At 38.8% G+C, this 23,300-nt stretch overlaps 1 protein-coding gene across 4 annotated transcripts in view; it reads left to right on the forward strand.

Annotated features, from left to right (window-relative positions):
• Positions 1–2,061: 2,061 nt before the first annotated feature.
• The window catches only part of MARCHF6 (membrane associated ring-CH-type finger 6), a 55,387-nt gene continuing 34,148 nt past the window's right edge, over positions 2,062–23,300 (forward strand). For 2 of the 4 annotated variants that reach the window (XM_064443374.1, XM_064443376.1), the window contains exons 1-7: positions 2,062–2,138; positions 6,839–6,935; positions 7,796–7,869; positions 16,614–16,757; positions 19,894–19,966; positions 21,765–21,933; positions 23,086–23,278. In XM_064443374.1, the coding sequence (XP_064299444.1) occupies positions 2,120–2,138; positions 6,839–6,935; positions 7,796–7,869; positions 16,614–16,757; positions 19,894–19,966; positions 21,765–21,933; positions 23,086–23,278 (769 nt within the window). In that variant the 5' untranslated portion in view covers positions 2,062–2,119. Of the gene's footprint in view, positions 2,139–6,834; positions 6,936–7,795; positions 7,870–16,613; positions 16,758–19,893; positions 19,967–21,764; positions 21,934–23,085; positions 23,279–23,300 lie in introns of all 4 variants that reach the window. The other 2 variants (XM_064443373.1, XM_064443375.1) reach the window with 1 other exon arrangement.

Consider the following 23,300-nt stretch of genomic DNA (forward strand, 5'->3'; position numbering starts at 1 on the left):
ATTTTAAAAAGCCTACCACGAAAGACTGAAATTGGAGAATTATACACATTAACACTGCCATGGCCTTTTTAATGTGAATGATAATTTAGAGACTTTTATACAGCATTTAGTTTATATTTATCATAACAGAGTAACAACAGTGGCTACATGTTTGAGGAATAAAGAGTGGTAATTATGAATGTACTTGGAAATTGAAGTGCCCCATTTCTTAGTATTTTCATCTGTTTTTTTCATTGGGTTTTTCTTGTTCAGACAAACTGAATACACTGGCATTTCTTATATCCTCAACACTACACTGGTACTTTTTTAATATGCCAGGATGATTTGTCAAGATGAAAATGAGCTTACTTTTAAAATAAATTCTTTTTTTTTTTTTTTAAGTTTTAAGTGGGAGTTTTTTCACCTTGCCTTTCTGAGAGGAAGGTCACAGAAGAGCTGAATATGACAGCGTTGCCCACAAATGTTTTATTGCAGCACTTTACTGTAATTATACAGCTACTGGAGAGACACACCAAGCCTTCACATTTTCCTGATTTTCTTCTTTTTTTTTTTTTTTTGCTTACACAAGCCAGTATCATATATCCTACCAGCAGCTCTGGTGCTTGAAGAAGGTAATCTTGAAGGTACTAATGTGGTTAAATTTCAGGGAAGATAGTTATAAAATTGTAACTTGGGCATGCACCACCTCTGCGATTTAAGTCCAGACTTGAATTACCCTCCACTCAGCTGCTGACACTGTTGTAAATTACTAAAGGGTTAAACTTGCAGCTTGAGCCATTATTAACCTAAACCCACATCCTGAGAAGTACAAATGACGCAATGAGCCAGCTTGTGAAAGGAATTCAAGGTTCATGAGCTGAGAAACTTCAAGGACCCGTGACAGAAAGAAACATCCTCCTGCAAGAAAGATCAAGGGGCACCACAACCATGAAACAATGAAACCAGAGAGAGTCACAGTAACTGGGGGGAAAGTAATTCCAGTAGTGGGAGGTCCTAACCACTGACTTAACTGAGGGATGAAAGGACATCCCCCACCTCATTCCTCTTGAACATGTGCAGTGAATTAAAATCATACTGTAGCTTTAAATTTAAGCAAAGAAGGTACGGACCAATGGAAGAAGGGGGTACTTAGTCAGGTCAATGATTATGTATTAGATAGGTGTGATGTGTTAACTTTCATGTATAAATCTCAAAAATGAACTCCAGTATGTGTGCATGTTAAGAGGAAAGATCCCCCATACACCCGGTGCCGAATAAAGTAATGCCTGCTCTTTAACACACCCAGTGTTAAGCAGTTTTGTTCCCAGTTTTTGGTGACAACACGATGACGGGGCCTTAATGCAAAGGACTTAATGACTGGGTGGACCGGAAGGGTCATATGGTAAAGGGAGCTGAAAGTTGCTACGACTCATTGATCAACCAGAGGGGTTAAGATGGGTGGTAGAAAGGAAAACTAGCATAATACACACATGCATTTCATCAATACAGAATTTCTGTTTGCCCTTAATACAATGAACTTCTGTTTTCTTCCTTAATAAGATTCTTGTCAACGCATCTAAGAACACCTGGTAACTCCCTGCGTAGCCAGCAGAGTACGGAGTTGTAACATGCACTGCCTCAGCCACTTAGGCCAGCGAGACCTGAACACAGCAGTGATTAAGTTAAAAGAGATGTTTGTGTTCTACTGAAGAGTTTATTACTCCTGTTGGAAATGTCAGGCCCAGGAAGGAGAGGTGGGATTTGGAGGAGAGTGGACAGCTTCCCCCCGGGGGAAGGGCCACAGGGAATCCCCGGCCTTCCCATTCCCGGCCCCTGAGCGCCGGCCCTCCCGAAAGCTTGGCCGACTTCGCGTATGAACGCGGAGTTTCTCTTAGGTTTGGAGCAGAATTTAGAACTGGTTTTATCTGTATTTTTGCCCGACTTGCGCGCTTTTGCCGGCCCCGGGCGCGGCGCGTGTCACCCGGCCCCACCGCCCCCCGCCAGGCGGCGCCGGCAGCGGGAGCGGCGCTCTAGCCTCGCCGCCTCGGTGGCACGGTCTCTAGGGCGCCCGCTCGGCTTGGCGGCCCCGCCCCCCGCGGTCACACCACTGGCTCGGCCGGCGCTGCGTCAGCCAGGCAAGATGGAGACCGCCGAGGAAGGTACTGCGCTCCCTCCGCGCCCCGGCCCGGCGGCGGCCCCGCCTGCCCAGCCCCGAGGGGCGGGGGCGGGCCTCGCGGGGCCCGGTACCCTCTGGGCTGGCCGCGGGCTGTTTACTCCGGGAGGGGCCTTCGCGTACCGGGGCTGCAGGTGCCCGGGCCGCCCCCCCCCCCTTCTCCACCCCCCCCCGCCCGCGCCCGCGCTGGCCTGCGCACGCGGGTGCGCCTTACATAACGGCGGCCGCTGGGAGCCGGGCCCTGCGGGGGGACAGGTGCCGTGGTCACAGCCCGGCGCGGGGCTGGCCGTTACCGGTGGCGCTGCCCTCGCGCGGCCTGGGGCCCGCCGGCCGCCTGCTTTTCGCGGGGGGCCGTTGCTGGGGGGGGAGGGGCGGGGGGCGAGTCGGGGAGGGGTGTCCCAAACGGAGACCCCGGCGCGGCGGGCGGGAGCCGGGTGCTCGCCCCGGGGCAGCGCAGGGGGCAGTGAGGGGGGGGCCGCCCTGAGGCGTGCGGGATCCTCCCCGCCCCCGGTCCTCTCCTAACCGGCAGATGCTGTCGTACCCCGTCCTCTAACTTGGCCAGTTCTAAATTTTCACTTTCAGCTGAGTAGTAATAGCAGCTTTAGCAAGGTTAACTTCGTTACATGTGCTGGAAAATGCACTTAAAAAATCGAAATAGTAAAACGATGCAGAAGCTGATGCGTTTGTCTCTTCTACAAGAGACTAATACAGAGTAACTTGCCTTATTTTAAAAATGAAGTTGTCAGATCGTAGTCGTGTTTTTTGTAATGGGTAGTTTCTGTTCTTAAGAGTACTGCTTTACTTGAGAAAAACGTGTATGTTTTGTCAGCACTTTTGCTGTGCTCAGGTAGCGTTGGGGCACCCTGTAGTTCAAGCTGATAACGCAGAACTTTCATAAACAGGACTTCATATGGTAGCGTAAACCAAAATAAATAAAGGATGTGTGTTGTGCCTATGCTTCTTGCAGTATTTGAGCTTTGTTTGTCATCTTAAGCAATAACTACAAAATATATTGCAGCAGCAAGACAGTTTCAAGGAAAGCATGTTGTGTCTTGGCTTTGTTACTTTGGCATCATTATGAACATAGCTTTTTATCTAGTGGCACTTGATTTTCCAGCTCGAGAGGATTAAAAAGAAGAAAAGCTGGAAAAACACAAAACATTGGATGAAATAATGCAGCACCTTTGTGGAAATGTCCCTTGGGTTGTGCTGTAGACATCTTTAGTGCTTCTGAACACAGATGGTTTATCAAAATCGTAGTGTTTTTAAAATCTAACAGCTTTTAAAACTGCTTGCTACAGCTCTGTCATGCCTCCACTGTTGAAGTTAACAAAGTGAAACTTTCATCGCTTGGCCTTTGGTTGCTCAGAAAACCTGGGTTATTGCTGGCTGTGAAGTGGATACTTGGAAATGACCAGCTGAGTTCGCACCACTCTGGTGGATTTAATTCAAACAGCACAGTTGCTAGTTATGGGCTGTTAACAGTGGCAGTCTTTGATAGTACCTGCTTTTACAGGGCTTAAGTAGATGAAGAGAGACCAGGAAGAGGGGGATCTTAGTTGCATCTTAAGGCATTGTCTGCTTTAAGTAAGCCTTTATGTTAAACTCTACACTTGGAATTTGGACTTTTCTAGGGGTTTCATACATATATATGTATATTAGTGCATATATATATGTATACATGCACACAAACACATACAGGTGTAGCCTTAGATATTATGTTGTAGTCTTATCAATGTTACCGTCAAAAGCTCTGAGTAGTAGGATGAAAGTAACTAGTCTGTATACTCACTTTCCATAAATACCACTAGAATGTTACAACTTCTACAGTTTCAGACTTCAGTTCCTGCTGTTAGAATTTCACGACACTTGCCAGAACACTGAAGAGACTTCCCAAGGTTAGAAAGCTTTAAACACGAGTAGCAGAAAAGACTGCATTAGTGCCTTAAAGAAGAGGAAATCCGTGCTGCAATATTATTGGGTGCCTAAACTTCTGCCATAAAGTGCCAAATGGACTTTCCTAACTATTGATAGCCCATTAATGAGGTTACGGCCATTGTGTTTATGATGGGTTTTGTGCTTGACTGAATTGAATTGTGGAGCTAGAAACCTTAACTGGATGGTGAGAGCTGGGGTGGCAGAGGCAGCTGAGGCCAAGAAGGGTCAGGCCTAAGTGGCAGCTTCTTCCCCTGGGACTGAATGTGAGAGTTGCTTCTCTGTAGCACCTGAAAGCATCAGATACCAGGTTTTGCAGATGAGAGGTACTTTTGTTTGTAGTGACATCAGTTTGTTGCTAAATAACTTAATCTTCACTTTTGGATATTACAGTGGTGAACATTCAGTTAGAGAGGTGATAGGCAGAGAATCATTCTCTGGGGGAACAAAGAAGAGCTGTGTTACCCAAGGTCATTCTTTCCAAAACACATGCATGAAGAACAGGATGAAAAGTATGCGTGCAAGTAGAAAAAGAACGTCTGTACACGGTGGAATTGCCTCTGAACATGGCAGTAGGTCATAAGGTGCATAGCTTTACGTGATGAACCTCAGTGGTGTTTATGGATTTGAAGCTGTCAGCTGCTTAACAGTCCAGACTATTGCACTCATAATACATTTATTTGGATTTAGAAAACGAGTGGGAATATCTAGAACTTCTCATAGCCTTTGGAAAAAAACAAAACAAACCAAAATTTAGGTTTAACTTCTAGCACTAAGCTAACCAAGGAAGTCCTTTTCCAAATAAAGAATTCATTTGCTTTCAGTAAGGCAAATTATGTTTTTTCTCCAACGGTCTTGAGAAAAAGTGATGGGTCTGCTGTGAAAGTCAACGGACCATTAATGAGTGGGTTCAGAGAGCTATCTCGAGCATCCTTCAGAGAACCCTATGCTTTTAACTTGCTTTCTTTGGTGCCAGGGAGTATTCTTAAAGCAGCAGTTTCACATCCTGTCTCTTGTGCTGGCTCTAGTGCTTGCCTGACCCTTTACGAGGCTGATGCAGCGTACAAAGTTGCCAGCTTACTGCAGTGAAATAGCTCTGTTTGAAGGCATGCTGGAGGAAGGTGGGCATGCCACAGCTGGTGGGCAGGTCCTGCCTGTCAGTTGCAGCTACCTGCCCTGTGCAGCCATCTGGAAATACTTGTGATGTTAAAGGAATCATTTGTTATGTGAAGCACCGGTTCTGGTCCTTCTTGTCAGCAGGGAAACCAGGGGCCCTTCACGCTTGCAGCAGTATGTTGTTGCTCGATACGGCTGTGACGGAAATACTCTTCATGTCTCTTTGTAGCATCATTGATGTGGTATTGAATACATGTTTTTGTTAGTTCTAGGTTTTTAGTCTGCATGTATGAATTCCGATCTCTCTTATATTTACAAAATTATTTTTTTTCTTTTGGGTCGCTTGATTTCTTATGCTTTAGTATAGAAACTGTTTTAATCTGTGCGAACTGGGGATATGGTCATATTTTGACTTCTTTGTGGAAGAATGTTCTTATTTTAATGTTGGTACCTTTTGGAACTTTTTGTAGAAATACATTAACTTTTGGAGATGTCAACCAAGAATGAAGATGGGTAATTCAGACTTGAAATTGACTGTTTTCGTTATTTGTACATCAGTACTTTTAAGTTGGTATTTTTCTAACAAAATCTGTGATGTGTATCTGTTGCACTCTTGCAGGTTTGCTGAGTGGTCATTGATAGAGAAATAATTAACAAAAGAGAAAATTGTAATCTTAAATCTTCTACAAAAATGGACGTTTTATGTTCATTTCCTTAATAACAGGAATAAGTCCAATGGTATTAAAGGAGGAGTAAAGGAAAGATACCACGCATCTGTCAATAAGCATATAAAATACTTGATCTTTATTTATATTTGGTTGTGTGTTTAAATGCTCTGGATAACCAAATGGTGATAAAATAGACATCTGTTCTTTAGAGGGAGAAGTTTACACTCACTTTGTCCACAAAACATCTTGCAATCTTTAGCTGTGAAAAAATGTCAAAATAGAGAATAAAGGAGGTACAGGAGCTACTGAAATATTACTGACATTGAAATTATGAAACAAGAAACAGAAAATGTCTTCCCTTTTGTGTCTGGACTGTAGACTGCTAAATGGATAGCCTTATTCAACTTGGGTAGCAAACTCACCAAATACCTGCTTCTGTTTATTACGATGTGTTCTTTTCCCTTTCATGAAGAGCACCAAGGTACATCCACGTTAGGTTCAAGAGTAGCAAATGGTGTGTTTAAGTCCTTGTTAGACATTAGTAAATCTCTTCTGCTCAGCCTCCATTTGACTTGTTAAAAAGTCAAATGGAATTTTTCCATTTCAAAGTCTCCTCTTTGGGGAAGATTATCCTTAGCAATCTTTATGTTGTTTTAGTGATAACTTTTTTAGGCAAAGAGCACCTCTGCTTGTAGTTTGACTCTGTTTAAGTCTTCAAGATATAACAAGACATGTTTTGGATGTTTTGTAACATGATCAGGCAGATGATAATGTTCTTGTTGCTTTTTCTCGTAATCTCTCAGTCTTCATTTCTTGCATCAGATGAAATCTGTCTTTCATACCCTTTAAATTTATTCTTGCTTCATTTTGGTACATGGCAAAGTTTCTAGAATTTAATTGTAGAGTTTGTCGTGTAAATTTCAGTTCTTTAAGCAGTAGTGTTTAAGCTTTATGTTCTTGTCGGCAGATATATGCAGAGTCTGTCGGTCTGAAGGAACTCCTGAGAAACCCCTCTATCATCCATGTGTGTGTACTGGCAGTATTAAATTCATTCATCAGGAATGGTGAGTTTTGTGTTTGTGGGGTTTAAAATTTTTTTCTTAATAAAACACATTGACATGTTTCTAAAAACAATAATTCCTAAATCTTCAGATTAACTCGTAAGAAAATCCAATTTTCAGCAGAAATGTGTTAAGGCTTTTTATGTTTTGTTTTGGTTTTTTTACATGGTGGTTCATTACAGTTCACAAAGAATTTAGTAATTATATATGGAAAGGAAGTACTGATAATTGTGTTTAGGGGTACGGTTCTGCTCATATGTCTGCTTTATGAAAACTAAGCAGAAAAATTAGTATGGTGGGGCTTTTTCTTCCCACTTATAGTTGTGAATAAAAAGGTCATGTAATCTTATAGCACGAAATAAAATTACCCTAGTACTTTTTGGTCATTTCGAGGTGCATGATCAGGGAAGTGCTAAAGTGAGAACTTTAATTCTAGTCTATAGCACACACTCCTTTTGATGGTATTTTAATAGCCATTCTTTCACCAGTACAACAGTTCTAAATCTTAGGTGTGTGCCTATATGGGTCATATCTTGAAATATTTATAAGGACGCTAGTGGGTGTCCATGTCAGGATATATGTTTTGAGTTATTAGCCTTTTCGATGATGTGCTCAGAGAATGTACTTTATCAATAATGTGATGTAATTGAAGAGTCGCTATTACTCATAGTCAGCTTACCTTTTCCACTTTTTGGAACTGATGGCCTAAATGGACTTAATAAACACGCTAATTTAAGTCCTGCTTAATAGTACCAATATCCTGATTTATACTTGAAAACAGAGAATTGGTGTGTTTTCCTTAATGGAGGGATAAGGCGGAGAGGTGTAATAGTGTGTATTAATATCAACACTTTTTATTGCAGCTTAGTTCAGTGGCTTAAACACAGCAGAAAAGAATACTGTGAATTATGTAAGCACAGATTTGCTTTCACACCAAGTAAGTATGTTTTACTGCTCCTATTTTTTCAGAACTATTTTTGTCTTGGTTTGTATGAAGTGATTACTTTTTCATTCAGCATGATAGATCCAAACTTGTGTTTTAACTTCTGTATTCTTGTTTGAATTGCAATTCTTATGCTTATTATTGTAGACTGTGAATTCTTTAAATAATGAATAATCTGATTCTTTCATAATCTTACGTGAGCCATAAAAGGAAGTATTATTCTGTACCATTTCTGACTGCCTCAGTCCCATTCTTTTGTTGCCAACATTACAGCCTATGGCATGTTTTCAGCTTCATTGATAAATTTAAGTGTTTGGAAGTCTGAATGTTAAGGTGAAACCACAGTAAAATTTGAATTTGGAAACCAGTTTTCAGTTACCTTTGAACTACCCACCTGTAACACTACCACGTGACTTCTCTCAGTTTCAGTTTAAATGGTTTTGACAGATTAGGCAAATGATAATTATTCCACTAGCGTTTCAGCCAAGATACAGTAACTACCCACTAGTACATCCCCTTTTATGTTAGATTCAACTAAAGAAGTTAGGCAACTTGTGATAAAGAATGACTGTATTTTTCTATAGTTCCCAGAGGATTCTTAATTACATTTGAACCGACAGTAGTAGTAGAAATAAGTGAGGTCCTTTGGCTTGGTGGCAGGCTAGGCTCATTTAGTATTGTCAATTTATTGACTGTTGAACAGGTGAAGTGGTTCTTATGCTACATATTTTTCTCATTAAATTTATTTGTGCTGGTTTATTCTTTACAAATGCTGAACTTGGTTCTTCATGGTGTAGATATGTAACTTAAATTTTTTTAAATTGATGGGTATCTGCACTGTAGATGCTGTCTTTTGTTGGGAAAGATGATGAGGTTTGAATGTTTTAGGTGTGCGGCATGATAGTGTACTTTACTAGTTTTGTACATTGGTAGAGAAAACTGAGGCTATGGAGCCAGATGGTGTAGTGTATGTATTTTCTATTCCAAAAATCCTGTAATCCACCTTCCTTCTATATATTGAACATCAGAAAATTCTGTTTCTGCCAACAATTATTTAAACACATTAGACTGTACATTTCACTGCTGATCATTTAAAAAACAATATTAACTGTCTTACCACTGTGAGGAGAACAGCGTATTTTGTTGATCACAGCAATGCTTTAGGGGTATTCTTTTTAAATAATAGAGACCTGTATAAAAAAAAAGTAAGGGAGATGTCATCTGCTTGCAGGTTTTATTTGTTAAACTTTTTATAAAGGTGTTGTATTGCTTCTGTTAGGAAGCTTTGCAAATTAAGAGTGATCCCCAGTTCTGGAGCTCCCTACAAGCAAATTAGCCAGTCTCAAAATTGTATTCTGCTACTAGTTGTTAAGAACTGTCTAGTTTTATATGGAAAACAAAGACAAAAAGGTATAGTGTTTTCCTTAAGATATAGAAAAAAAAGAGGATGAGAAGTTCTAAATTACATGTACTTTATGTGTGTGTTACTATTGATAGTAGAAAGCTTATTCACTGCCCTTATCAACAGAGGTGTCCCTGCAGAAGTTTAATCCTTGACTGACATAGGTGTTACCAGCACAGTTTGTAATGTAGTTCCAGATTACAGACATGTGAGGAAACATAATTAAATTACTGTGGCTTGACAAGTTACCACTTCTCATAAGGGCCTTGAAATTGGTAATAAGTGAACATCTTTCTTCCCCGTGTAATAGAGTACTTCCTCCACATGCAGCCTCCAGCAAATGTCTGCTTATCCTCCTGCCACACACTGGCCACTCCCCAGACTGAGCACCCTCAGCTGCTGATGTTCTCTTCTTGGCTTTCCACATTGCAGTGTGTTTTTGTTTTTTTTTCTACCAGGTTGCACTCAGTGGTAGCATATGTTGGGTACCTAGCACAGATTCCTCCAGCGGTGTCTCTTGTTTCATTGTTCCCCTTGCACCCAACACTCATGCAGTTATGATTTCCCTTGCTTCTCTTACCCCTCTTTATTTGGAAGATAATTTGGATGTCCAGTCTGGAAGCTGGATCTGTTTGTGGGAGCTGGGAAAGAGTCACAGGTGCTGGAGGGAGAATGATAAGGCAGAGAACGGGATTGATGTATATGCCAGTCATCCAAAGAGAAGTTGGATCTGGCCTATAACCATGGCAGGTTTAAAGCGCTTTCAGATAAGTTAATTCACCATGGGATGTGGTGTGTACATAATTAGTATCTGTGCGTCAATGGAGGGGCACTAAGTTGAGAATAATAGTGCAGCAATACCAGCAACTCCTCTTTTAGTTTAGCTTGGTTTGCTTGTTAAGGCTGTTGCTGTCATTCTGTCAAAAATGCTCCTTTGCTAGTATAACTTTGTGTATGGAGCATTCATAAAAATATTCCTAGTGTATATATTCTTTAAGTCCTTCACTCTCTTTAAATTCTGTAACATCTTGTGCCTTCTTGAGCATTGAGCACCTGAACTACTAGGATAGTTACTGTTTGTAAGGAAGGAAGGAAAGAGCAGAAGGTTCAACTTGCATCTTGGCAGGAGTACAAAGGAACTGATTTTTTTCGAATACTAGCAACATTCTCTAAAAATGTTTAGTCATGTAGGCAAATGACTCAATTTCCAAATGCACACTTTGAAGCTAAATTTTATATGTTTTAAAATTCATTCCTTTCCTGCAGTTCAAGTTTGAATTAATACAGCCATTTAAAAAAAAAGCAGCTTTGGGCTTTTTTTGAATTATGTCAAGGTGCTTCTTCATTTTTAACATGCACATTTTCTTTCTGACTTTTTAAAGAGTGGCAACTCTGTATTCTTTCCCTCCCCACACATGCACTTTCCTTTGTTATGTGCTAGGATGCACTTTTCTTGATGTCACACTAAACATTCACAAGCACTGACCCATAAAGGAAGGTGAGGCTGTATTTTCCATGAGAAGATAGTTTTCAAAGCTCCTCTTCTCTGTAGAAGGTAACGTTAACATAAATACACAAATATGGAAGTAGACTCACCTGATCTTTGGCTGGAGATGGGGATGGTTTGAGCCTTCTGCTTCCTAAGCAGCTGCGTTATTTGTAAGTGGTCGATATGATGTCACAAGCTTAATTAAAACAAAGATTGTAAAACGTGAGAAAGCCATGTGGGTGGGATGTTCTTCAATTTATAAATTATTATGATCTGTAATAAGCTTTTGATTTATGCATCTAAAGTTGCTAAATCAAGGCGTGCATACACTTGGAACTCACTGTTGTTGTAATCCTGGTTTGTTACTGTTCTTCCTCTTTATTGTTGCTTGCCACCTTTGTTCACATGTAACTTAATATGAAAGTTTGTTGGATCAGGAACTATTTGTTCGTGTAAGTCATTTGGATGATTGAGCTCCTAAGCTATCCTATAGCACACTGAGATTCTCCATATTAAATACTTAGGTTTGGGATTTTTTACATAATCTGTAAGCCTTTATACTTTTTTGATGGTCTTAAAACCTTCCGGATGTGACTAGCATATCTAGCTTAATGTGAAAGAGTTCATGGTTCGTAGATTTTAAGGCAAAGAAAGATGAGTATCACTGTGACATAATTGTAAAGTTTTAAATTATATATTCATATTTTTAAGTAACTTATGCAAAAATGATGGCTTAGTGATTGCATGTTGTTTGTAGTAACACTTAAAAATTAAGTTCCAAACTTCTGGATCTTTAATTTTGTACAAAATTACCTGTAAGAAGCTATGTAATTATACTAAAATGAGTGACCCATTTTGTTGGGCTTGCCACTCAAAGTAATTAAGATTTTATTGAAGGATATAATGGGCTAATTTTCTTACCTGTTCATTTTGACAAACTTTAACACAGTAGTCCATAGCTTCAGCATTTCTAGAAAGCCTAGTTAGAAAACACATAAATTTCTGAAACAAAATGCTACATGCTAGCACGGAATCCAACACATCTGCAGCCAGCTCCAGGGTGTGGAGTAAACATGCAGTTGAGATATATATGAGTGTCACTTCATATGATTTTTTTAGACCCATTGCTTGCATGAGAAGGAGTGGTAGTTTTTGCCTTTTCCCTTAGCAGTCTGGAGCAAAGTCTGCGTATGTCTCAAGAGTGTGAAACACAGAAACATAGAATGGTTTAGGTTGGAAGGGTCTTTTGAAGATCATCTGGTCCAACCTAAAGAATAACTCACAACCCCTGCTTTACCAAGCCAGTGCTTTAACCTGTGAGCTACAAAACACAAGGTTTTTACTTACGAATTATACAGTTAATTTCATGATCAGTGCGCAAGGATGACTGAGGTGGCATATAAATGGCTTGCAAGTGTAATAGTAAACAGAAAATCTACTGGTAGATTTTCTACCCGTAGAGGACTGCAAGTGTGGAGATTCTGTGAAGTAGTCTAAGTGACAGTTTTACCTAATCTAAGAAAGATGTTTTGCTTTCTTCAACTAGGCATGTACCTGTTTAGGTTATGGGCAAATAAATAGGCTGACTTGGATAGGGAAAGAGTGAGAAGTGGAATAGGATCCAATTGCATTGTGAAAGCCGTGGAGAAAAATAAGACTATTAAAAAGTTTTGAGCCTTCATAATAAATAGTGGTGGGGTGTTTTGATACAGCATATGTCAGAAGGGTGTTGCTTTTCTAGTGTCTTTCTGCACCTCTGCTTCCCTCAGTGAAAAGTAAGAGGATGCACCCATAGAAAGGGATTCGTGGGAGGCATGAAATCTGTAGGTATAACATAAACTGGGAAAATACATTTAGTATCTTTATTTCCTTCTGGGGGGAAGATTGGCATTTTCAAAATGCTACTGGCTAGTAACATGAAAAGTGTGGATAACGTTCCATTGTATTTTATACTAGCTTATAATGATCATATACTTGACTTCTCTGCAAATGTTTGCATGCTTCAGAAAGCATCCAGTCAACTAGCCATAAATGGGGGAAGCAAACATTTTTAAACCTGCACAACCTGTTCTCATTCATTGGGAGTAGCCCCTCGGGAGACAGGAAGAGTCTTGGACCATTGTATTGGGATCAGTTACACACTGCTGATGACTTGTTGTGGAGGTGGGTTTGTACAGGAATTCTGATGCTGGTGTGGGACAGGAAAGAGGAGCAAGAGAATTTCAGTGTTAGGAAGAGCCTGGTGTTCTCTGTATTGGTTGGGTTTTTCTGTTGTGCAGCTGGCATTTATAACTACAGAGAGTGCCAGTGCTCCTGATGTGGTGGATGCTTTTTCCTTCATTTTTCTTTTTTTTAATACAAGCAACAAAAGTGAAGTCTGAAACTATCCAGGTTTGCTAATATTTATAATTATCATTACATATTACATTATCATTACAGAACACACAGGTATTCAAAAAGCCCCTATTATTCAGATAGTGCTCTGATGAGAGCTGCTTTCTGTACTGCCCATGTCATGACTAAGTATCTCTCATATCTCCTTGCAAGGGAAATTGTGTGGGCAGTATAGCTTTCATTTGGATTAAGCTTTTGTACTTTGAAAAGATTGGGAAAGAGAAGTTAAATTGGAAGTGTGAGGTTTTTTTCTTTGTAAGTTTGGTGGGAATATAGCATTCAGGTTCAGCAGATTGTCCCTGCTGCGTTTGTCAGGGTATAGTTGTGTGATGTTTGTACTAAATAGCCTCTGAGGAGATGGAAATGATGAAAGCTTCCTGTAACAAACTTAAATATATCACTTTGGTAAGCTAGACCATTGGGAACTCTTTTCCCACTTTCCTGCTCTGGATTGTTTTGTCAGCTGAAACCTATTGACAGTTTCCCTGAAAACTGCTAATCATCATCTGCTTTCTTCCTTGTTTTTTGTAGGAGAAGGAAAACTTCTAAAGACAGCCTTGTGTTTTACTTACCTTACTTGTGGCAGCCTAATAGCAGATTTTTGTCCTGAGCTGTCTGTTTTGGGGAAGCAAAATTAATATTTGTGTTCCTGAAAAAGTTAGGCTTACAGGGGAGGGTGGTGTGTGTAGAACAAAAACCCACCCCCAGAAAACAACCAGCCAAACATGGCCTGGACAGCTCAAAGAAGTTAAACTAAAGTTATGAAAGCTCAGTTATACTCAGCCAAAGTCTGTTTGAATTTCATGCCGTAATAGAAAAAACTGTCACTTTAATTGGCCTTTAGTAGAGTGATTTTTATGTGGAGGACCTGTGGTAAATGAGGCAGGAAATTGGTTTATCAAACTGATTTATGAAAGATGACTGGTATGGGAATAAAGGGATGGAGGAAGGATAAAGAGGGCAAGTGTGTGAAAGGGAATGAAGAGGATATATACAGTGGTGGCAGGGGGTCAAAGTCTCAGGCCTCACAGAGGTAGTGGTGAGTGGATGAATGAGGGTGGAATGTAGAGAGAAAATGGTGGTAGATGACAGACACAAGTAGGGGGATTAGCCATGAAAATCACTGGCAGCAAGCTTCAGTGCTGCAGTGTGCTTGCACAGCAGGGGCTCCTTTCATGCTAGGAATTTTTGCATTTCACCCACCCAAATGTTGTAGGACATAGAAGGGCTTTATTTTATCATCATGGTATAAAGCTTATAGGGGTAGAAGCTTTGTATATGTTGAGGTGTCGCACTGAGTAGTAGCTACGTTGTGCATTTATTTGTATGTTCACTTGTAACCCTAAAGCCTTTAGAAAAATGAGTTTGCAGAGGTGCTAACACTTACAACCACTTCACCTTTACTGAGTTAGGATGGGCATCCTTTTTTACAATCCCATGTGAGTATTCAGTGATTTCTGAAAGTTGCATTTTTTAAAAAAATAAAACTTTAAACCCTCCCAACTTACCCTAAGAAATGAATCATTAATGCATAGTAAATGTTTTCCTTGTAGCCTCTTCTGCAGTTCCAAAGTGTTGATCAAAATATACTTTTCTGAAAACAAAAAAAAGCCTCAGAGTATCTGCTGAGTTCAGTTTCGTCTGAGTGATACCATAAATGCCTAGCAAATACACTCTACGAAGGTATTCTTGTAGAACCCTTAACAAAGGTCTACTTGTCTCCTCTGATAATTTTCCAGAATGTTTGTTCAGTGTGAGCTGAGAGATTGTTACTAAGTCTTCAAGTGGCATTTTCTATGGTACTACCAAATTGTATACTAAATGTGCTTCTGTAATAGGAAAATCATAAATTGGTAGAGAGCGTGAAAATATGTGTCTGTCCTGCTTCATTTACTACTCTCTGTTCTCACAGCTACACTTCCCTAGCGTAGTGTAGTTTTTAGTCCTTTTATTTAACAAATTCCAGTTCCTTGCCAGATACCTGACAACTAAGAACCTCTGAAATTTAAAAGCAGTTGCTATTTGTCTTATGATTACTGTTTTGTTGTTACTTTGTGTCAAATATAATCCACATGTTGTTGAAATGCACCAAACTCTCTACATTCGTTGGCTACTTCCTGTGTGTTGATACTGCTTTTCTACATTCTGCAGTTCTCTTTACAATACAGAAACTTAGGGGAATATCCCTGGAGAGAAGAGGGGTGTTTTCCTGTAGAGGCTTCCTCTCTGAGAGGAGTGAAAAGATGATCAGGAATGTAGGTAAAGGTAGCAGGGATCTTCATTAGAGAAAAGGTGGGATGCAGGCAGATTGCATGAAGCCATGTTTCTCAGACTTTCAAGTCAAAGGATTGTGCATTAGAGGGAAGGAAAACTTTTCTCTAGTAGTTGTTAAAAAATTTAGTTCCCTTATGTAGTTAAAAGTATGATATTTTAAAAAATAGTCCATTAATTAAATGTGTTATCTTCAAGCTTAGCTGTTTCCAACATAGCTGTTAAACATCCAGGCCGCAATGTCTTTGTGCAACTCCTAACTATAGTTTATCTTCATTAATCAAATCTTGTCATTGATACTGGGCATTACCACTTCTTAGCATGCATATAAGTCTGTAGAAGCTAACTAAATATAATGAACTTGTTAGAGAGAGATGTTTTTTAACTGTTTGCAAAAGAATAAGCCCTGTCACCATTTTTCTTGGCTTTTGAGTAGGGATGGGTTTATGCAATATATAGGTGTTGAATTTAAAAAGTCAAGAAAATTTACTGTTATGAAAATGCCTATACAGGCTGAGAGATTTGCTCCTAATACAGAACATAATGCAACTTAGAAAAAATCTTGCATGGTATGGAATAGATACCTGTTGAAAGTAGAAGTCATTCTGTGTAAATTTCACTGTCAGTAGATACTTAATCAGTTCCCTTCAGTTTTCCTGTCTGGGTGGTACTTCCATTTTGCTGATCTCTTTCTTATGCTGTTGGATAGCAAGTGGAATCTAAATTATCTAGCACAAAAAATTGACAGTATGCAAAAATGCTACTCGTTATTGTTCCTTGTGCTCGTTCCTTGAACTTGGTTTATACATAACAGGGATATCTTTGAGGTAGTGCTGAGTGGGATGGCTGCTGAATTTAGAATCTTCTTTTTCTTGCAGGCTTGAGCTTATTTTGAGATAATCAGGGTTTACAGTTGATAAATAAAGCTATTAAGAAAACTCTAAGTCAAAAGCTAGCAGGGAGTTTATTAATTTTCCCATTCTACTCAGTATACAATGTAACAAATATGTGATATGAAGGCTTTTTTTGTTATTTGCTTTGAGTTGTCTCTTGGGAATCTACAAAATATGCTTATTCTTCTAGTAAGCTTTTGTCAAATACAAGTGTTTTGTAGTTGGCAGGCCTTTTACATAAATGCTTATTTAAAGGAAGAACTGTTTCATAAGTGCCTTTTCTACACAGTTTATTCCCCAGATATGCCTTCACGGCTTCCAATCCAAGACATCTTTGCTGGACTGGTTACAAGTATTGGCACAGCAATACGATACTGGTTTCATTATACACTTGTGGCCTTTGCATGGTTGGGAGTAGTACCTCTTACTGCATGTAAGTATCAATTTTTTGTACTGTAATACTTTTATAGGCAGGAAAGCAGGAAAATATGCCACTTCTTGCAACAGAGTTTTATGAGACCATTGTTGGTTTATTTAAATAAAATAAATCATAAATTCAGAGACATTATTTTACTTATTTTCACTCAGAAGTTTAAACTATTTGGTGCTTAAGCCAGTAGTGCGATGCAAGAAAGCGTTAAGAGGAGAAAATCCATAAAAGGGCTTTTAAATGTCTTATTCCAGTAAAATGCCTCTCTTCGATTATCTTCTACATGGAAGTTTTTATTTGCTGCCATATATTAATATTAGATTAGAAGAATGGTCCTGGTTTTTCTAACCATCTATAAGTGAAAGTGGAATTTTTTTTTTAGTATGAAAGGTGAAATTCCTATATAGTCATACATAAATTGATTAGTAAAACTCTACTACTGTAACTAGTAAAGGAATTGAACAGAAAAAGAGAGCACACACTTCAGTTACTGTAGTATCCGGTTTGAAATTCACTTTTCAAATACAAATAGAAGGAGAACTATTGATGTTTCAACAAGGTAAAAATACGGAGAAGATGGAAAAAGGCAAAAGGGATATAGTGTTCAATCAAGGAAATGATCGCAAGTGCATCTTTACAAAAAGTAATATACCCCTCGAATAAAAGAGTGGGGAGCCAGTAAATGCATCTCCCTAGACAGTTTGTCAATATGTTCTGTGCTTTTATTCGTAGCTGGCACTGGCTTAGTTTGAAAATACCACAATAGTGGCATCAGCAATAAAAGTATGATCCTGTTTCTGCAGCCTGTCCTTCCTGTGCAGGAAAAGGAGCTTTTCTGGGCATGGAGTAAACAAGATTTACATTGACAGTAAAAAATATTTCAGATTTCTTCCTTTGGTTTTCAGACTAATCTTGGTTTTCTGCCATTGTCTTTCAAAGTGCAAATGTGTTTACTTCTCTTACTAAAACTTCTAAACGACAGCAAAATCAAATTTAATAGATTAATTAAGGTCGTTATGTTTCATAACTGTCTGAAAACCTGATATTGGCTCTTCAGTAATACTGAAATGTTACCAGAAGTCACCACCTACTTAGCTATATAGTTTGGGGTGGCTTGTGGTTTTTTTACAAATGTCTTCGTTTTTAACACTCATATACTAAGCCAGCATAACTGACCTATGATTTTGATTTACAAGTGACCTTTTTTAAACTTTGTCTTAATTTCTGTTTCTAACATTGCACATGTACCCCTGTTAATGGATTCCTTCAAGAACTAATGTACTGTGAAGGGTAACATATCTCCACAGGAAAGATACCCAACATGATACAGCTATTCAGTCTGACAAACCTTGAAAAATCTATTTATTTTTGAAATTTGTTAGGATCTGTCTTGTGGATGTGATTTTTTTATTGGTCTTGTCATCTTACATTAAATGCCTTTACTGTAATCTTTAATTTTCTGTAATATTTTAAAACTTTTTAATGTAATCTTTTTACCTTCCCCATTTCTGTCATGGCTTACATAATTATGTGTGGCTGACTTCACAAGGAAATATTCTCATTATTTTATATCTGGAAGAAAAAGGTGCAACATAAAAATGTCAAACATACCAAAGGACAGGTATGGTTGAACAAATCTCTCTTCCAGATTAACGTGCTAGTCATGCAGTTATCGCATTGTGGGATAAATTCTATGTTCCTTTTTGGCAATTTCACTTCTTTATTGCATGCCCATCTTATGGTTGAGTAAAAGAAATTTATCTTTCTGTGCGTACCCTCAGCCTAATGCCAGCAGCCTCTGATATGCTGTCGCTATTCTGTTAGCACAAAGCGTACTTAGTGGATGAAAAAAAGTAGTTACATAATTTGCTATAATCTGTTCAGAGAAGTAGGGTTAATTGGGCCAGTTTACTCCAAAGTGGCCTTATTCTCTGCAATAATTGTATTTAGCTGCATGGTTTCTAGAGTGAAATACCCAAGCTACCTCTACAGTACGTGGGGTGAGAGAGATGTACCCACGGAGTAAAGTTAATGCGTACACTAAGGCAGCAGGAAATGCTAGAGTGGGAGTTGGATTCTCTGAAGTACCTCCTTTATCTCAAATTTTAGAAATCTCTGTTCCCACACCAATATGGCACATGATTATATTTTTCTTGAGTGATTCTGTTTCCATTAAAACAAAGAACAAAAAAAAACCAAACCAATATAGCTACAGTTTCATGTAATTGTATAGTGGCTAAAATTGTAGAGGTGTGTAATAGAACTACTTAAATTGGCATAACTGAAGTATGAATAGAATTGTGTATGTGAGCACCAGAAGAACCAGTGGAAGAAGGGCTAAAAGGAATATTTGCTATTTGCCAGAGTGAACTGTATATGTGATTTCAATCCAAATCAAGAGGGAAAACAAACAGGCTAAAGATAAGGTGACAAGAAGATGAACAACAGAACTGGAGTTACAAGATACACAGATAAGGAAAATAGGAGAACTGAATTTTTGCCTCAGGCTCAAGAGGGATTAAACAAAACAATGAGGCAAAGATGCCAAATGGTGTCTACTCCTGAAGAGTACGAAAGGCAAGTTTAAAATTGGTTCATAAATACCAATCAAGAAGAATGCAAGAGATAAAATGAGGATTTAGTAGCTGGTGTCCTTTGTCTTCAGCGTTGCCCACAAGTGATCCTGTCCAGACCACTTGCGCGTACATGTCTTAGTGCTTGTATGAGAGTCAGCAAGTGAAATATGTGAGGAAAAATAGCTTGCTTAGAGATTTGAGTAATAAAATCCCCTTCTTACTCCACAAAATCTTACAATGAGTTTTGTTACTGTTTTCCTACCGGTGTAGTATAATCAGGAGTTACAAGTCTTGTGTTCTTTGACCTTTTCAGCCTGGCAGAGTTCACAGCAGTATCCTACCCCTTTGAAGTCCCCCCACCATGTAGCTAGATACTAGGCAGAACTACTATTGTTCCCCATGGTTGTATATGGTCTTGAGTTACGTCAGTTCACTGAAATTTGAGATTTTTTTCTTGTCATAAATTTAGTTAGAACAGGTGAAAAGAGGGGTACCTATGGTCCTTTCCAAGTGAGGCTATAACCAGAATCTAATTTATACCATGCTTCTGTTGCTTCATGCAGGTCGTATCTACAAGTGCTTGTTTACTGGCTCTGTGAGCTCGCTACTGACGCTGCCATTAGATATTCTGTCAACGTAAGTACTTAAAACAGTTTGATAAAATAACTTTTCCAGTCAGATTACTGTGAAAATGTTTGCTTTGGAACTTAGTGTCCCTTTCTTCCGGTTATGTTTGTTATATTTCATCATTTTATACAAGCAGTTGCCCACTACCCTTTACGTAACAAGATATATGGCCAACAGTATTAGAGTAGAAATCATTTCACTTCAAAGTTCTGTTATTCAGGATCCTTGGAGATGAAAAAGTGACTTTACAAAACAGGCCCTGGTTAATGAAGATTTGTATTTGATGTCAAGAAAATTTACACTGAAAAATTACACTTAAATTAAGAAATGAATTTTCTACAGTTTAAATCAGATGCCACGTAGTAGAATATTAATAAATATTGGTAGTTAATATTAACATTACATTCTGTTTGCTTTGTTACGTTTTTATATTTTGATTTTTATCCATCCTGAGTCTCTTATGTGATAGGGATTTCTTTTTATCGTCTTGCTTTCTTGCTGTCCATATGCTATTGAATATTGCCTATCTTTGTCTTTTTTAAATCAATATTACTTAAAGAATCAGTAAGTACCAACGCAGCAGTTTCATGCTGGTTCTTACTTTTTTCACTATATTGAACCTGAGGAACTGAAACTCAGTTTGAGTAGAATCAGTTGCAAGACAAGCAAATTTTGAATGAACGCCGTGTGCAGTTCAGCTAAGTCATCTCAGTTGGGCTGTTAGATTTGAGACATCAGCTCATGTTAATGTTTAATTTTTATTAATGGAAGGAGATGCTCACTTGAGATTAATAACAGTATTTTTCCTCTTATCTCCCAGTAAGTGTAGATTTTATTTTTATTTTTCTGAGAAGAATCTGAAACGGCTGAACCTAGAGCACCTCTTCTTGTGTCCTTCACAGTCTAGGGAGAAAACAAAGGACTCAAGTATGTGTTAGATTTTAATGGCATGTGAAGCTGTGCTTTGACATGCATTTCTCTGGTAGAGTCAATTTCAATAGCATCTTGTGTCATCTTTTTATTTTGGACTTCCTGTCCCTGTGGTATTCACTGTGCTGTGCAGGCACAAGTGTTTGTGTGGCTGCATGGAGAGCCAGACTGATACTACTTTGGGGGTGGCAGAGTACTGTGGTGGCGTATTTCTTGTCTTAAATAACATACTGTAGTTGGATTAGGATTTTTTTAAGTATAGAGGTCGTATCTGGGGTAAAAGACTACCTGAAATGTAGAGCAGTGGAAGGCAAATCCTGCAGTTCCATTATTTTGGTTAGCGTAGCTCAGCAGAAAAAATGTTTCCATGGACTGGATATTATGCATGTAGCCATTTAAACAGACCTTTTACTGTAGCAAATCATTTACTTAGCAACTATTATGTTTCCTTAGCTATTCTTGAAGATTTTTTTTCCTGAACTACTCTTGAAGCTTTTCTTCTTAATGAGTTGGATCCTGTTTTGCAGGAATACTTATGTTTAAACAGTATTAAAATCACAAGTCAAACCAGAGGGAAATAAAACCTTTCCAAATTTGCATTTATCTTGGCACTTAAAACTATTTGTACACAGGTACATACAGCCTTTCTAAAAGAAACCTTTGAGCAGATTTTTCTTAAAATTAAATAGAAACTATGTCTAGATACTTTCTTCACCTAGACACATAAATAAATCCAGCTTTTTGCACAAATACCAGTTTATTTGTTGATTTGGACTAGGAGAATCTGTTTGTAGTAGTTAACAATGACTAAGTTTAGTCTTATTAGCAAAATATCTTTGTCATTCATGTGGGTTTTTTTTCTTTCGTTCTTTGACAGGGAGAACTTACTGGCTGACTGTTTGCAGGGCTGTTTTGTGGTAACATGCACTCTGTGTGCATTTATCAGCCTTGTTTGGTTACGTGAACAGATTGTCCACGGAGGAGCACCACAGTGGTTGGAACAGAATCAGCAACAGCCACTCAATGGGGTTGGTCAACAAAATGAGGTAAAACCTGACTGCTCAGTAGTTCATGACAAATTTAGAAAATGTGTTTTTGTGGATAAATAATTATCAGAATATAACAGTAATGTTTTACTTCAGGGTATCTTTATTTGTACGTTAGCAGAAGTTGAACGTGTTCCTTTATAAACTCAGTGACATTGTTATGTTTTTGAAGTTCTGTAAAATGGAGTGTTAACGGATTTGTTATAGTATGATTTTTGTAACGTAACTTTAACATTGTTTAGATTCTTCTGTCTGTATCTCTACACTTTTTTAAGATAGTTTTGCGCATGTAAAGCTGAATTGTCACCCATAGTCAATGAAGATGCAGCTTGCTTTTGTTTTCTTTCATAGGTACGTCAGTAGTTCGTGAGGTAACAACTTACTGTTCTCAAAGTATGCGGAGGAGGTTTGTTGAAACCTCTGAGGCTGGACCTTCTCTGCCATCCCCCAGCACACACACATGCACCCCTTTAGTGCTTACAGGAGCCTCTTCAGCAGGAGAGGAGATGATATAAGCAATACATGCATAGGGGAGAAATAATTAAAATTTTGTTTTCTTTTGTAATAAATGTCAGGTTTTTAAAGACAGAGATAGAGGTCCTCAGCTTGATGACTGACTTGGGTTGTCCTTGAATTATTGTCTTTCTAATATAATGATAGCTTTCATAAGATCAAGAGTTCCCCTCTATTAAGCACTGGTGAGACCAAAACAAAAAAAAAAAAACCACACCAAACAGATGGGGGGGGTTGGGTGGTGGGGAGGTGGTTGGGGTTTTTTCTGTGGTTTTGTTTGTTTTACCTGTAAGTGTGATCAACTACTAGAACAGGTTTATCAGAGAGATTGTGAACTCTTCATCTCATTATTCAAAAGCCAACTGGAAACAGCACTGAGCAGCCTGGTGTAGCTGACCCTGCTTTGAGTAGATGGGTTGACTAGACGATTTCTAGAGGCCCTTTCTAACCTCACCTACTCTGTGAAGAAGTCTGAATGTTTCTGTTCCTCTTTTAAACGGTTTAGTGGTCCCAGATTTAATGCTTGTCTGAAAAAATACATTTAACAGTTTTTAAAGACAATTTGTTTTTTCTGTGTACAGGATAAAAGTATGGAGAGAGTTGATCAATTTAACTGAATACTAAATCCTGTTTTTGCAGGCTCAGGCTGTTGTAAATGGAGGTGTTGAAAATGCTGTGCTTGATCAACCTGCTAACCCAGCTGCTGAGAATGTAGTTGTGGGAGAGAACCCTGAAATTCAAGAAGAACAAGTAGATGAAGAGGAGGAAGATAATGAAGATGAAGAAGATGCTGTAGTAGAAGATGCAGCAGATGCAAACAATGGAGCACAAGGTAACAGGTGACTCAAAACAGT

This window comes from Phalacrocorax carbo, chromosome 2 (assembly GCF_963921805.1).
Source record: "Phalacrocorax carbo chromosome 2, bPhaCar2.1, whole genome shotgun sequence".
Lineage (NCBI taxonomy): Eukaryota > Metazoa > Chordata > Aves > Suliformes > Phalacrocoracidae > Phalacrocorax > Phalacrocorax carbo.